The sequence below is a fragment of the Primulina eburnea genome, chromosome 9, assembly GCF_022965805.1.
Source record: "Primulina eburnea isolate SZY01 chromosome 9, ASM2296580v1, whole genome shotgun sequence".
Taxonomy (NCBI): domain Eukaryota; kingdom Viridiplantae; phylum Streptophyta; class Magnoliopsida; order Lamiales; family Gesneriaceae; genus Primulina; species Primulina eburnea.
This window is the reverse complement of record NC_133109.1, coordinates 26,033,595-26,051,014: the sequence shown is the minus strand read 5'-3', so window position 1 is coordinate 26,051,014 and position 17,420 is coordinate 26,033,595. Positions and strand designations below refer to the sequence as shown.

Below are 17,420 nucleotides of genomic sequence, written 5' to 3'. Positions count from 1 at the left end.
AAACCACTGGGAATTTTTGTCACTCTCCCATGACCCACGATCTTTTCCTTTATTCTCCATGATCTTTTCTTATCTGCACGTCATTTGATTTATTTAGATTAAATTTTAATTGATGGGCTCACCTTATATGATCTATTCGTTCTATTCTTTCTTCTTAGGCTTGATTAACTTTTGATCATGTCCAAATTGAGCCCAAACAAATGCCCCACAAACATTGATCCATTGGGCTAAACTGCCTGTATAAATTATCCAATTGTTTTTTTTAATTTTCATCATGAAAGCATCTCTAACTCGTTTTCTTTAAAATGTTACTTTTTTCACCATTAAAATAAACTCAACATCAATTTTACTTAAAACTTATAACTATAGTAAATTTCATAAAATCGTAAATGTCAAACCAAACCAAAATTATCATTTTTCAAAAGTATCATAAACGTCATAATCCTCTCAAAAACCACTCTTTACTTCCAAAAGTCAAGAAAATCTTTAAGGTACTGTAAATTAATAACTGTGCGGAAAAACTAGTAATGTTAGGTGTAACGTCCCAGATTCGACGACTGTCCTCACTGTATCAAGACGAGTCTTTCCAGCGTGCTTATGTCCTCACTCACGCGCACCCTAAGAAACTTCCCAGGGGTCACCCATCCCAAAATTGCCCAAGTCAAGCACGCTTCACTTTGGAGTTATTATGTGATGAGCTACCGAAAAGAAGATGCATCTTCTTGATATGAGTAGTACATATCAAATATTTTAAGCCATCTTCAACTGTACAGTCCATTACATTGAACAGTCTCGGAATCCCTCTCATTCCGGTGTAGGATCAGTTCATTCATGTTCCCTCCATCTAGAATCCTGCCAGGAGTCGCTCATTGTCCTTGCAATCTCATTGCAACGGCGATCACCCCCCGCCTTCTTCGGCCCCGGGCCTCACATGCCCACCAGCTTCCGCTTGGTTCGTTCCCAAACAACACCGTACTAAGAGAGGTCAGCTCTGATACCAACTGTAACGCCCCAGATTCGACGACTGTCCACACTGTACCAAGACGAGTCTTTCCAGCGTGCTTATGTCCTCACTCACATGCACACTAGGAAACTTCCCATAGGGTCACCCATCCCGAAATTGCCCCAAGTCAAGCACGCTTAACTTTGGAGTTCTTATGTGATGAGCTACCGAAAAGAAGATGCACCTTCTTGATATGACTAGTACATATCAAATCTTTTAAGTCATCTTCAATTGTACATTCCATTACATTGAACAGTCTCGGAATCCCTCTCATTCCGGTGTGGGATCGGTTCATTCATGTTCCCTCCACCTAGAAGCCTGTCAGGAGCCGCTCATTAGTCCGTGCAACCTTCTATGAGAATAGATATTTCAAGCTCTTGTGATCTGTGAAAACTTCATATTTCTCGCCATACAGATAATGCATCCATATTTTCAATTCGAAGACCACTGCAGCCAACTCAAGATCGTGGGTGGGATAATTCTTCTCGTAGTCCTTTAACTGACGAGAAGCATAAGCGATTACTTTCCCACGCTGCATCAGTAAAGTTCCAAGTCGCATCTTTGACACATCAATGTATACAATAAAATCTTCAGTGTCGCACGGAAATGCAAGGATAGGGGCTGATGTCAACCTGTCTTTCAAAACTTGAAATTCGTGTTGGCACTCATTTTACCACTCAAACTTCACCACTTTCCTCGTCAAATTGGTTAATGGCAGGGCTATTTTGGAGAAATTGGCAATAAAGCGTGGATAATAACCTGCCAAACCAAGAAAACTATGCACCTCGGAGACTGTCGTAGGAATAGGCCATTGTTTAATCGCTTCAATCTTCATGGGATCCACAGCAATGCCGTTCGAAACAATATGGCCCAGAAATGATACTTGCTATAACCAGAATTCACACTTTTTCAACTTTGCATATAATTGCTTTTCCCTGAATAACTGCAATACAGTTCTGAGATGTTTGGCATGAAGTTCCCGAGTTTTAGAATAAATCAGGATATCATCAATAAAAACGATAACGAAGCTATCTAGATATGGCTTGAAGACCCGGTTCATTAGATTCATGAATACCGACGGAGCGTTCGTCAACCAGAATGACATGACTAAAAACTCATAATGGCCATACCTAGTTCTAAATGCAGTTTTAGGGACGTCGGCTTCCCTAACTTTCAGCTGATAATAACCAGAACGCAGATCGATCTTTGAAAACATTGTCGCTCCTTGCAGCTGATCAAAGAGATCGTCAATCTTCGGTAATGGATATTTATTCTTGATCGTGACTTTGTTGATCTCTCTGTAATCAATGCACAACTGCAAAGATCCATCATTCTTTTTGACAAATAAAACCGGAGCTCCCCACGGAGAAGAACTCAGACGAATAAAGCCTTTGTCTAATAGATCCTGCAACTGATTCTTCAGCTCCTTCATTTCATCGGGACCATTCGGTAAGGAGCTTTTGAAATCGGAGCAGTACCTGGAACCACATCAATCACAAACTCAACTTCACGGTCAGGTGGTAATCCAGGCACATCATCTGCAAATACGTCAGGAAAATCCCAAACTACCTCAATCTCATTCAACTTCATCGTCATCTCAGTATTCACATCTATCACAGCAGCTAAAAACCCTTGACACCCCTTTGATAACATTTCCTGAGCTTTCAAACAAGAAATATAAGGAGTGCCAAGCGAAATATCTGAATTCTGGAAAATCCCGCTATCATCATCTTTTGCAGGAAATCGCACCGTCTTAGCCGCGCAGTCAATAATCGCAAGATATGATGATAGCCAGTCCATTCCCAAAATAACATCAAACGCCACCATGAAAATAATAATAATATCAGCAAAATATATTTTCTCATTCACTTGTACTGTACAACCTTTAAGACTACTAGAAGGCCATAATTCGTCTCCCGATGGCAACAAAATAATATAGTGGAGGGTTTCATAAGATGGAACAACATTCAAGGAGCGCAAGAAAATTTCAGACATAAAAGAATGCGTAGCACCAGTGTCAATCAATGGAATAGCGGCTTTGCCTAAAATTAAGATAGTACCTGATATAACAGAAGAATCAGGATTTGCGTCTTTTTTGTTCATTGCAAAGATTCTGCCTTGAACCCTATCATTCCCTTTCTCACCCTTTACTGGACAATTTTTGTCGACATGTCCAACACCTCCACAACGAAAGCATCGATTACTTCCAACCAAACACTCACCTATATGCATTTTGCCACATTTTGGACATACAGGTCGATCATACGCATGCGGTGGCATAGGAGCTTTGGGTCGATGCTCCTCTTTCTCTTTGCCTCTGAACTTGCCCTTACCTTTCCATCCGGATCCTTGGCCCTTAGTAGAAAAATATTGGCGCTTCAACTGTCTTTCTCTTTCAATTTACTTCTCGTCCTGCTCAGCAATCCTTGCTTTTTCAACAATCTCTTTATATGAAGCAGCTTTAGACATTCGAACGTCTCTTTTAATTTCAGCCTGAACACCTCTAAGAAAATGCTCACCCTTTTCAATGTCATTACTGGCCAGATATGGGGCAAACTGACACCCCTCTTCGAATTTGAGAATATACTCTTGCATTGACTTATTTCCTTGCCTCAGTTCTAGAAATTCCTTCACTTTCTGACTTCGAACATCTATAGGAAATTTTTTGTCATAATAAATTTTTAAACTCCTGCCACTTTAGTGCCGAGACATTAACTGATATCTTGGTGGCGTCCTACCAAATCCTCGCCGTCTTAGTCAGTAGAAAAATGGCACAGCTCACTCGATCTTTATCGTCAAACTGCAATAATCATAAATAGCCTCTACAACTTTGACCCATTCCAAGGCAACCATGAGATCAGTGCTTCCCTCAAATTCTGGTGGCTTCATCTTACGAAATCTTTCGTATGCGCCTTCACTACTGGGCTCGGGCCTCACTTTCTCTCTCTCTCTCTCTCTCTCTCTCTCTCTCTCTCTCTCTCTCTCTCTCTCTCTCTCTCTCTCTTGCCCTGCATTATGCATCTGTAAGAGCTGATGAATTTGCTCGCCATGTACCTTGGCCTGTTCTTTCAGTAAATTGCTAAATTCATCAACCACTCTAGATAATGAACTATCCTCCCTTCTGGTGCTTTACGCTTAGGCGGCATGATCCTATGATGCATATTAGTTTAAACCATTTCCACACATAACATATCATAATTATTGAGGCTATACATCCATGTTATATCAAATAATGCAGGTACATACATACCGAATTGTCGACAGCAAATGAAGTCATATGCCAAATCATTGGTCCGAAAATCTTTGCTCTGATACCACTAATTGTAACACTCATGACTAAAATGCATAATCAGTGCGGAAGTTTTAAAATATAATTTGGAGAAAATGTGTACTTTCGAAAAAATTTAGGCAGCATCTCTCCGTAAATAGGACATGCCAACTGCCTCAAAAAACACATAAACACATGCAAAATATTTTCATACACATCAGATACCATTTAATATAGTATCTACACATATTTTTAATTCAAATACCAAAACAAGATTTTCAAAATTTTCCAAAATAACCAAAAGTTCAACACATCAAAATAGCATTCAACCACCATCTCCAAAGTTTGTCATATGCCCTTCTCTCGCCTTGACAATTCAGGGATGATCAGTCTTTCTTACATGTGCCTGCATCACATGAACATAACTGGAATGAGTATAAAACTCAGCAAATGGAATCAATACTAACAAGATACATATATATCATTTTATTGTAAAACATGAAATGTATAGCCTCAATTTCATTGTGTTTAAAACATTATCCATCTCATTTCATAAATGTCGAATCATCATTAATATCATCCGTCAAGAATCATAATACAACAATACATAGGGATGATATTCATTTCATTGATTAACAGAAGAATTGATAGTTCTTATAAGATAGTTCATTCATTGCTAACCCTCTTCGTAAAAACGAATCTTATAGGAGGGACATGTACCTCTATTTAAAATGCATCTTATAATAGATACATGTTTTCATTGTTAATTGGCCAATTACATTGCAGATTTAGAATTTCCAGAGGCAACACTGCTGCTATCACTATCAATCCAATCATTCAATCATATAAAGCTTCATTTAAGCATTTTATCAAACATCTTTGAGGCATCATTTAAAGTTTTAACTTCTTTCATTCAAAATGCATATAATTGCACTACCATATATACATATTTACATATATATATCATATTACATATGAATGGAATTTGAAAGGAGTTAACGTCATAAAATCATCAAAAAAACATACATATAGGATCATGTGATGCATTGAAGAAATGATTCCACTTACAAAACTTGGAGAAATTGGTTTCCTAAACCTTGACGATGATCCTACAACAATAAACCCAAATAATAATCTTAAATGACCATTTAATCCAATACATCAATCACAACTATCGTCCCCCAACTTCACCATCTACGATAACTCAAGAACAAGAAGAGAAACCACTTACCTTTGCTCCTTTCACTAAAAAGACGAAGTTCTAACTCCGGATTGAAGATTAATTGCTTGAATGAATGAGAGAAGAAGAAGATGATGAAGAACCCTAGCTTTGAATCGATGGAGAAGAGAAAGGAAGAGAAGGAAAATGAAGAAAAATGAAGTTTCGATCGATTATATGCCTTAAAATAGCCAAAACACGTTTTTAAACTTTACTGGGGGCCCGAGCGGACGTCTTTTACCGCCATAGCTCAGACCTCTCAGCCAGAACAAAAATTTCGAACTAGGCTCGCCCGGGCGGACATCTTTTTCCGCTCGGGCGCGCTATGCGCACAGCCACGTCAAAGATTGCTTCCGAAATGCCTATTCCCTTCAGAATTAGGAAAAGTGGTAAACATGAAAATTATAGCTCTATGTCTTGGCTTGCATCTCCAATTGGCCTCATGTCATTTGAAGGTCTGAGTAAAAAGTTATGCTCAATCTCCCAACATGTGTCACTACAGGAACAATGAAACACACGACACACTTCGAGGCGCTTTTGGCTGTCTTCCACAATGATTTGAACAAAACTCAAAACAGTGAAAGTTATAGCCTTATATCTTATCTTTCTAATAGAAGTGTCTTCACATCATTTGGATCATAATACAAAACATTATGCTAAAAAGCACAACTACTGCTACATTTTCATACCGTTTTAGCACTTCCATTTCCTATTTGACTCAAGATCAACTTTCTAGCTTACCCATCCATTCTCGGTTTCACTATATCATTCAATACCATTCATATTATATCTTGAAGCCATAAACCATAACCATTATTTCACATATCCCAAACGATCATCATAATAAACCATAAAAGGAATAATGAATATACTTAATCATAATCATTACCTTACATCACAAACATGCGAATGTCTGGGCGTTACACATCCAACCCTCATGTATCAACGTAAAATCCTCACCTACATCATTCACATCTAGCGAGTCTATTGACTAAGCAAGCCTTAACCATAGTAACAAGTAATATGTATAAATCCACATGCAACTGTGAAAATATTTTTACTAAAATAGTTTTTTCATGATATGCATAAACTTAAACCTTTTCTTTCATTATATACTTTTCCTTTCATCATAAACATAAACAATAGATTTCCTTTGGGTGAAATCCGTTTGTTAATTGTGACCAACTTTTCATCTTTCGATCGACTGATCAATCTCAGCCGTAACTTTGGTATCAGGTGGCGGGGACACCGGCAACCACTTTTCCGTTACTGGGTCTTGGCATATGGAAATTCGGTATTGGATTCCCACGGGGCTTAGTCCCGTAAACGGGTTCCACTAGGGCTTAGTCTCTCATGAATCCCGGTTTCCTTGTCGTCACTTCATTCAAAACTTTTTCGGCATTACTTTATAAAATACATGCATAAATATCATTTTCCTTTTAAACCAAGCATGCAATACGTCTTTTAGCATTTATCATTTTTCATCATAAAATTTAATAACCTTTAAAAATAAGCATTCAAACATTCATTACAGTATTCAGGACACTACCAGAACTCCTAACATTTTTCAGGTGTAAAATGATTGCTTTTCCCTGAAACCTTAGTTTTTCCATTTTACCCCTGGATCTTAAAACTTTGACCCGAATCCATCCAAACTTACTATAACACCTTAAAACACTCTCATAAAAATTTCTTAGACGTAAACTTAAGCCCCTTGACTAAATTCGTAATTCGTTTTAAAACTTGAACCGAAGTCCTAATTTTAACCCGAAACTTAACTAAACTTCACCATAGCCTATTAACACTTAACCAACCCTTTTTCAACCCAAATTAAGTAGTTTAGAACCATTAAGGACGCCTAAGGAGCTTCTGAAATTTTCTGTCCTTTTTCCATCATAACCCTAGTCCTCACCAAGTGCAAGTTCTTTGACCCTAGCCCTTAGCCAACGTGACTAGACCCTAACCTGCCATCCTAGGACCTAACCGAAACCTTAACACGCTGTTGGACCAGACATAGCTAGCCATGCACGAGGACGTGCATGGTTCTTTCTAAACGGCTAAGAGGTGCCCTACCTGTGCGCCTTCCCTTCCAAGCCTCTCCAGCCATGCATGGACCACCATGACTCGATGCTAGGATCCTCACGAGCCCATCCCCTCACCTAGACAGCACCCGCATGGCCTCCTCCCCTTTCTTTTTCCAAGATTGTGTGCCCTATACCTCAAGAACCCAACCGTGCGTTCCCTCCTTCCTTGAGCCATACCAGGCCTAATTCTTGCATATAAGGACCCTTAAACCCTATGAAAATCGACCCCATAATAGACCTAACCTGGCAGCCTTTTGTGCATCAATATCATGAATTAAAAGGCATGAAAATCCAAGTTTTGACATGTATATTTCATAAAAACGAAAATATAAAGAGGGATATCATATTTTTCATGCAAACATTTATATTAACACATAATATGGTTTGAACGATGAGAAAAGAAGGAACAAGGCGCATTTGTGTGATTCACGCACGAATAAACAATTCTAGACGCGAAATGACATTGTCGGAGAGACGGGGAAGCCTTGCTGCATTTTTCTTTCAAAAACCCACATGTAGAACGCCTTAGGGACGTGTGTGTTTGTGCGTGTGTGGCTAGGGAGAGAAAACCCTAGGATTATAATAGTGTAGGAGGCGTGAGTTTGAGTATTTAGGGCTTAGATATAAAATACTTGGGTAGATAATTTGGCCCAATAATCTTAGTATAATAGGTCCATTATAATGTTGAAAAAATATATCGTTTAGGAAAGTTTCGAAAATATTAACCGAGCCTCCAAAAAGTCTTTGTTTTTTTCAAAATCGATTACGGGTTTAAAATACGACTTGTCATGTATAAACATCTCAAAAAACACTATTTTCGAAATTTTCATATTTGACATGCCACATATCAAATAATTAAAAATAATCATTTAATAAAAATATTTTCCCTTTTCAGTCCCCGATCTCCGTTCCTCGATCGCATTTCGAATAAACCTTAAAACACATTTTATGTATTCTAACAGAAAACCATATTTTAAGCATGTAAACATGTCTATCACATATAATTAATGCAATTAAAATAAATTAATTAAGTATTTTCCATTTTCCTTATATTCGCATGTAGTTGGATTACGTTATCACATTTTAGATCTTACGATTCCTCTCTCCCTTAAATAAAATTTTGTCCTCGAAATTAAGACTCACCGAATAACTCCACGTAGAGACTCCTCATGTCAGTCTCAGTTTCTCAAGTAGCTTCCTCCTCCCAATGATTCGGCGCCCGAGCGGTACATTCAACGCTCGAGGCGCCACCTAAGAATCAATGAAATGTACCACGTTCGTTAAAACTGCAGCGTGGGTGTATATTCAACATTACAAGCCTAATCCCTCAGAAGCATAACGAAGAGCGAGAAAAGCTTCAGAAAAGTAGTGAAAAAAAATCCATTACAGCCCTTTTGTGAGAAATCCAGCCCCTGTCTGATTTTGAATCCGACTTCAGTACGTTGTTTCTATCAACACAGGCTTAACTGGGACGTAAGTTTTGTTACGTTTAGACATGTTTTGAATTATGCTATGGGTCCGAATGACTAGGATTCTATATGATTTCTTGTCATGTTAGACATCATAGGAATCGAAGTCAGATTGAGAAACAGGAATCTGTTTATACACATTGTTATGATTTTTGAAAGATATTGATCGAGATTTCTATACCAGAAATGTGTTAGTATTCAGATTTATGATTGTATTGACACAGATTATGAATTCCATTATTATATTTGTGATGTTACAGAACTGAAGGGGTTATTCAGGTTGTATTGTTCTGCAGTCAAAACATCAGTTGATTTAAATTGATCAGATTCAGTTATGATTTAGATTTCATCGTGATATTCGTTGATATGAATCAGATTGTATCTTGTTCAGATATTGATCAGATTATGTACTGAGTAGAGTATTGATCAGAACAGAGTGTATCTTGAGTTATGCACTGATACAACGTATTGATATTGTCATTTCAGATTTGATATGGACAGATTTGGATATAGGTCATCTTCTTCGTCAGACAGGGACGACAAAGGTATAATTCATGTGATATTCGGGAAGCCACAACTCAAATGAGATCTTATTTTGAGTTTCCCAATAAAATCACATACTATACTGTTATTTATACTTTGAGATGTTTATGCTTTGATTTTAGAATTGTATTCAAGTGTATGAGATTACTGCCATATTCAGATATGAATATGATTGTGCTTTGTTTACAGATTGATATTCATTGCATCTAAGATAGGAGAGTCTTTGACAGTCATTGTCAATTATCTAGATGTTCGGTGTATCTCAGCTTAGGAGCAGCTATGACTCCTTTGTCAGCCGTCGATACAGCTCAGACCGAAGTCTAGGAATAAGACGTACAGTCACCCCGATTGGGAGGGTAGGTGACAGCCATTGACGTCTTATTCACCCCGGGATCCCTAGAGTTATAGTTGAGTCGAGTCTAGACATGATTTGACTAGAAATGCATGCGTTTAAGAATTGGTTTCATAGACTATGGAACCTATTGTTATTGCTTTCAGTCATGACAGCATGTTTCATGATTTAAATTGTTATATGTATGTTTATCTGATTTGAGTTGCATGTTTAGTTAGATTAGAGTTCATAAAGGATGAAATCTATTACTATTGTTCTTGTTTTTATTCATGACAGCATGTTTCATGAATTACTATGTGTATATGCATGTCTACCATGTTTTATACTGGGATTTATTCTCACCGGAGTTATTCGGCTGTTGTCTTGTTTTGTATGTGTGCATGACAACAGGTGGGGCTGGATTAGGGTCAAGATAGCCACCTGACTTTGACCATGTGAATGACCTTATTCCATAGCCTTCTTTCTTTCCTATCCAGAATCTGCGTAGGCCTTTCCTCGTATGACATATTCAGAGTCAACTACAGAGGTTCATAATTCAGCATATGTGAAGGATTCGACATGTACTTTCGCAACATCGAGATATGGAACACATTATGCACTTCAGCCACCATGGGTGGCAACACCACTCTATAAGCTAATATTCCAATCCTCTCCAAAACCCCAAACGGTCCTATGAACCTCGGACTGAGTTTGCATTTCTTACCAAATCTCATAACACCCTTTATAGGTTCTATCTTCACGAACATGTGGTCGCCTACTACAAACTCTAACTCCCTTCATTTCTTATTGATATGATCATAATAGTTTGCATTTTTGTTGTCGTATCTCCTATTGTTACCACTTCTAATATGCTTAATTGACACATTTTTGTGTGATTTTATTGTAGGAGGAAGTTTTTTGCTCTTGCGATAAATCTGGGCTAAAAAATGTGATTTTATATTACAATTAAAGTTGTCCAATATGATCTTAGTCGAAGACTTGAAGCAAAAAAGTTCAGAAGTGGTCTTTCCACAAGGCGTGATCATGCTTTGGGACTATTCTTCAGCCGCCTGCACAACTAAATCTGAAGTTCGAAAATTGCAAAGATAATACTAGATTTTAGAATCATAATTATGGTATTGAGTTGTGAAAAATTATTTGAGAAATATTTTTATTATTGGAAGAAATAAAGATAAGATGAAGTTTTATTCCATAAAGACTTTATCACATCTTTGATATTATTTTGTGTACATTAGGTTTTACCTAATCTTGGTGGGCTTTTCTCCTTGACCCAGCACTACACGTACAAAAGAAGAGGCACACAATTAAAGAAGAATTCTCTATTCTTCCTCTACCTCTTCAATGTAAAGAACAAGAAGAAGACGAAAGAATTTCTCATCTCCTCTCCACACCTTTAAGCTAAGTTTTATTTCTGATTCAGGGACTATTTTACTATTTCAATTTATCACTGTGACACTAATTTTACTTATAGAGTAGGAATTTAAGTTTGGTGGCTCAACGACAGCACACCATTTATCAGCAGAGATTTTCTGGCGGCTCTGGGCAGTCTTCATCCAATCTCGGATTTTGACCGATAGCTCTACTGTCTGCTTGATCAAGTCCTGGCCTAACTCTCCTCTTTAACCAACCTCGTCTCAATGTATCGGTTATCTTCATTTCCTCCCATAATGTGCCTCGTAAGGAGCCATATCTATAGACTATCGGTAGTTATTGTTATAGGTGAACTCTATTAGAGGTAACTTTGGTTCCCAACTGCCCTGGAAATCGATCACACAAGCTTGGACTATATCCTCTAGAATATAAATCTCTCTTTCAGACTGACCAACGGTCTAAGTTTTATTTCTGATTCAGGAAATATTTTACTATTTCAATTTATCACTGTGAGATTTTTTGTGCTTCAATTAAATTTTTGTGTTTTGTTGATTTATATTTAATTATATGAAAGTTGTATCTCGGTTAATCTGACAATTTAATTCGATATATAATTTTCAACTGCTATCCATGAATTCAGTGATCCGTAATTGTCACTGAACGGTTGGTACATGAGTAATGATAGATTAGGTGTGTTGTGTTATCATAGCATATTGAATATAAATAAATCAACAAAACTCGATCTATCAATTGCAGCTATCTCGGTTGTTAGATTTTATGATTAACTCTTTTCACAAACGAAAATTTTATTTTTAATTAATTTGGAACGCTATCGTGTCCAGTTAGTAATCGATAAGTTTTGACTAGATGTTAGGCTTGGTCAATTAAATTAGGAAAACACAAAGATTTTAGTGTCTATCCCTATAATTCTAAGGTTAATTACTTGTAACTGCATGAATAAATAATGTGTTAGCCGATGGACAGTGACACAATTGAATAGTGCAAATTCCCTTGAATCAGAGTTTGGTAATTTAATTCTTGTTTAAATTTATTATTTTTTATTGCTTTCTAATTTTAGTTTTAATATTTTATTTTGTTCTTATCCAACAAAACCCCCTTGTTATTTATTTTTCCTCGAAAGAAATCATCTTCCATTCTTTGTGGATTTGACCGTACTCACCATTACACTAATTTTACTTATAGAGTATGAATTTAAGTTTGGTGGATCAACGACAGCACACCATTTATCAGCATAGATTTTCCGGCGGCTCTGAGCAGTCTTCATCCAATCTCGGATTTTGACTACTAGCTCTATTGTCTGCTTGATCAAGTCCTGGCCTAACTCTCCTCTTTCACCAACCTCGTCCCAATGCATCGGTGATATTCATTCCTCCCATATAGTGCCTCGTAAGGAGCCATACTTATAGACGATCGGTATTTATTGTTATAGGTGAACTCTATTAGAGGTAACTTCGGTTCCCAACTGCCCTAGACATCGATCACACAAGCTTGGACTAGATCCTCCAGAATATAAATCTCTCTTTCAGACTGACCAACGGTCTGAGGAAGAAACGTTGTACTGAACAACAACTCTGTTTCCATAGCTGAATGCAGACTCTTCCAGAAGGACGATGTGAATCTCAGATCTCTATCCGAAACAATAGATATTGGAATTCAGTGCAATCGGACAATCTGTCGGATGTACAGCTCTATATACTGTGTCATGGTGAATGTCGTCTTAATAGGTAGAAAGTGCGCTGATTTCATAAGATGATCGATTATCTCACCCAAATGGCATTGAATCCCCTGATAGTCCTTGGCAATGCCACTACAAAATCCATAATGATATTTTCTCATTTCCACTCAGGAATAGGAAGTGACTTAAGCTTCCTTGCTGGCCTCTGGTGTTCTGTCTTAACTTGCTGACATGTCAAAAACTCGGACACAAAACGCAAGATGTCTCGTTTCATGTCAGGCCACCAATACAATATCTGAAAATCCTTATACATATTCGTACTTCCAGGATGAATGGAGTACGGAGTATTATGGGCATCTTTCATAACAACTTCTCTCAGTGAATCACTACTAAGAACCCAAAGTCGATCTCGATATCTAACTATGTCATCCTCCTCCGAATATAACTTCCGACCTTTACATTCATCTCTCAGTCTCCATTTTTGTAATTGCTCATCAAAAGACTGACCTTCATGGATTTTATCCCTCAGGCTCGACTGAACGGTCATAGTAGAAAGATTAGGGTCTCGCTCCTAGTATACACTGCCAGCTTGAATCACTGAATCTCTACTTGCAATGGTTTCTGAACTGTCAATTGAGCGATAACAATTGTCTTTATACTAAAAGCGTCTGCAACCACATTAGCCTTACCCGGATGGTAGCTAATATCGCAGTGGTAATCCTTCACCAGCTCTAACCATCTTCGCTGCCTCATATTCAACTCTTTCTCGGTGAAGAAGTACTTCAATATTTCTGAGTTCTTCTCGTGTAAAATCAGTAGAGCTAAAGTCAAATACCTAATCGCTGCTAGATTCTGGCTCTGTATCATCAGACATAAGGCATTTCACCTCATCTTCATCGCTAGAGCTATTTGAGCTATCGGTTTCTGAATCGGGCAATAATGTATGCAAATATGTTCTTTTCATGGCTATTGCAACTACAACCAATCCCCCATGTCTCTGAACTAAATCCCTTGAATAAATGTGTTATGATTCGTACTCATTTTCTTCTCACTATCAATATGATCATAACTTTCTTTCATAAAAATCTTTTCTTTATGAACCCTTCAATTTTTTATTTCATTCTTTGGAATTACCAGCTCCCCATTCTCTTTGATGATCATCCCCGAGCCTTCTTCTGGGAGTTTACTGTTATTGTTTTTTTTCTCCATTGATTCCTTATTTACTGACTTCCTAGGCTCTTCTTTCATATATCACCATACATATATCATAATCCACTCAAATATAAATTTTTTTCACACAAATGTCAAGTGTTTTGCATTCTTCCACATATTTTCTCTAATTGATTCATTATCTTGATAACTAGCTTTATCATCAATAGCTGATCTATTAAATCTAGAATTGATTTTCATCTTGCCAAGCTCTTCCCTCCTAGAAGTAACTTGTTCCTTTAATAACCATTTTTTTTGTCTTAGTGAGTGGTCTAGGAAACTTTTTGTGTTGGGTCACTCTCCAAGCTTAACCTAAATTCCATCTAGCAGGAAGCACAAATTGAAATCTCGTTACTTGGTCATTATCAACCTTCTTGGACCGAACTTTGCTCATTTGTTCAGAAGATTTCTCCCAAGTTTTGCTCTTCTTGACTTGAAATAAGATGGATTTTTATTATCCTGGTAGTCCCTAGATCTTTGATGAGACGACTTTTCTTGAAACCACTGGTTTTTGTCAATTGGATTTCTCGAGAAATATCGGTTCTTCGGCCCAAAAAGCGTGGACTCATCAGTATTTCTGGAATACTTATGCTGAACAAATCTCAAAATTTCATCATTATTTCTCCTAGTGACTTCAAACATTTGGCATTTGGGATCCGATACTTCTTTATTTTCTTTTCCGCCTGAAAATATTCTCAAAAAGGCCAACAATTCTTAGCAGTGTGGTTAAATGCACGGTAGTTTATGCCTTTCAACTCATCCTCGGTTTCTTGTTCCCCGAGCTTTTGCACCAGAATTTACTCCCTGGTAGCCATACATGACCCCATTTTCAAACTCTCAAGGTTGGTATCCAGGATTATTCACTACATGCACATGGTTAATGAGTTGATCTGTATTTTAATTTATGTTCTTTTGCACATGTGATTGATTGTTAGGATCGGTTAATACAGTTTGAGTATTTAAAAGGGGGGTTGAATAAATACTCTGACTTTTTGAAATCTTTTTGGATATTAATCAGTTCTTTGATTGAACTGATCCTGAAATCTTGCTTGTCAATATAAATCAGTCAATTAATGATAGCGGCAGAATTAGACTGGAATATAGATTGAATACTTAGGCTGGGTGCTTTGAAAACACAATAAACTATAAAATATAAAACACAGGTTTTTATGGATGTTCAGAGACTTCAAATGTTCCTACGGCACCCCTTCTATCTCAAAGATAGGTTTTTCACTAAAAAAGTTGATGTATTATAATAGATTGTAGTAATCCACTTCATTTGGACTTATACACTGCCAAACTGAAACTCTTAGTTTTTAAACGCTTTATAGTAGATAACTGGATAGCTCTAAAGAGTAGCCTGAATGCTACAAATAAATACAATAAAATGAGAGCTAAAGCGTGCTATTTATAAACTGGATAATACTTCAGAATGTATCGGAAATGATTTATGATTGTAGATAGTTCGTTCAATGTTTTTCACCAACCTTCTTCAACCGAATCGATCAGCTATATATAGTTTTCGATTCCAACGGTCACATTGAATGTATTGAATAACTAATATCCGTTGAGTCATTGTTTAGTCCATGTAGATGACTTTATCTAACAGTGGTACGATGTATCAGACTCTACTATTTTATCTATTTTTCTTTTGTACAGACTGTCAGTTTTTCAGCTGATACAACTGATAACGTGGCTAACTGATCAGGAGTCTAACTGATCGACTGATCAGTTCAGCTGGACAATATCAGTTCTAACTGGTGTCTTCTCAGTCTGGAACACGTCAGTTGATATAGGTCTTTTCATTTCAGTTTAGCAAGGTATTCGGTTCTGATTTCCAATCTATTTACTAAGCTTCAAGTCATCCGTTTTAAGACTTATTTATATTATAAGAACTTCAGTTCTTTATACATTTAAATCCGATAAGTCTTCTTTCAATTAACCGATATTTTATATATGGTACCTATGATTATATATATAACTATATAAATATGTAATTGCATAAAGTAAATGTTAAATTAAATCATTATATTTCATTTAGAACAACCGGTAGAGCTAAATTATTGCCTAAATAAAATATATGATTTAATAAGTTAGTTGCAAGAAAGTAAAAGTTAGTTGCAGTAAAGTAAAAGTTAGATGCAAAAAATAAAAGTTAGTTGCGATAAAGTAAATTTTAGATTGTTAGATATTAGTATTAAATCATAATATTGCATTTTGAACAACCGGCAGAGTCATGCTATTGTCTAAATGAAATATATAATATAACTATATATATATAACTTTTATACACACACACACACACACACACACTATATTTTACAATGAGATAGAATGATTCTCAAGCTAGCACAATGTCTCTATTTATAGGCCAAATGAGAGATTGTCAAATTTTTATTAATGTCATATAGTTATAATAGTAGTTTTTTTCTCCTCAAACTTCAATTCCATGACCCTTCTTTCAAAGTTATGTTCCATGACTGTAATCTCCGAACTGACTTTGCTCAAAACATCAAACATGTAGGGCATTGTCTGTAGATGAATTTGGCCATTTGGTTAATCTCATTTGGTTAAATATTGAATTATTTATGATTTTTTTTTTACTATAAGCTGGTCATAGTAAAAATAAATATGTCCTCCTTTTGATATTTGCACAATTTGATCATCTTAATTAACTTTTTAAGCATTCATGTCTTCTGCAAAGTTGTAGATAATTTCTCTAGGATTCAAACATGTTTGAATCACCTCCATTTGAATTTTTTAGCTTGAGTTATCATTATTTTACCAACACGTAGAAAATCTAAAAATAAAACATATTTAGCAAAACATTTAAATATAAACAAAAAATACTAAAATAAAATAATTTTATAATTTTAGTGAAACTTAAATTTTAAAATACATGTTTTAACATTTAATAAATTATTAATTTTAAGTTTCATCAAGGTAGCGTGTATATGTCTTCATGATCGGGGAGTGTTGAAGTTGGGCGGTGAGTGTCACCTGTCTTACCACTCTCTGGTCCTTTTTCAATCTTGTTGGGATAGTTTCTCCCTGACTTGCCTTCAAAGATTTGATCGTTATTTGCTTAACCACTGCTTTCACATAGACTAGAATTTCACATAGACTAGAATACCATGAACCATATAAGCTTTGATGTCAACTGCATTACTTCCTCCTGAATTCATGTGAGGCTTTTGCATTCCCTT

At 36.5% G+C, this 17,420-nt stretch overlaps 1 protein-coding gene across 1 annotated transcript; it reads right to left on the bottom strand.

The window, feature by feature from the left end:
* Positions 1–2,431: 2,431 nt before the first annotated feature.
* On the bottom strand, positions 2,432–3,235 carry LOC140840831 (uncharacterized). The gene has a single exon (XM_073207997.1). It carries the CDS (start codon positions 3,233–3,235, stop codon positions 2,432–2,434), a length of 804 nt encoding a protein of 267 aa, XP_073064098.1.
* Between the last annotated feature and the right edge of the window lie 14,185 nt (positions 3,236–17,420).

Excerpts from the sequence above, each read along its gene's own strand:
- LOC140840831 (XM_073207997.1), bottom strand. The coding sequence starts at position 3,235 with ATGCATATAGGTGAGTGTTTGGTTGGAAGTAATCGATGCTTTCGTTGT.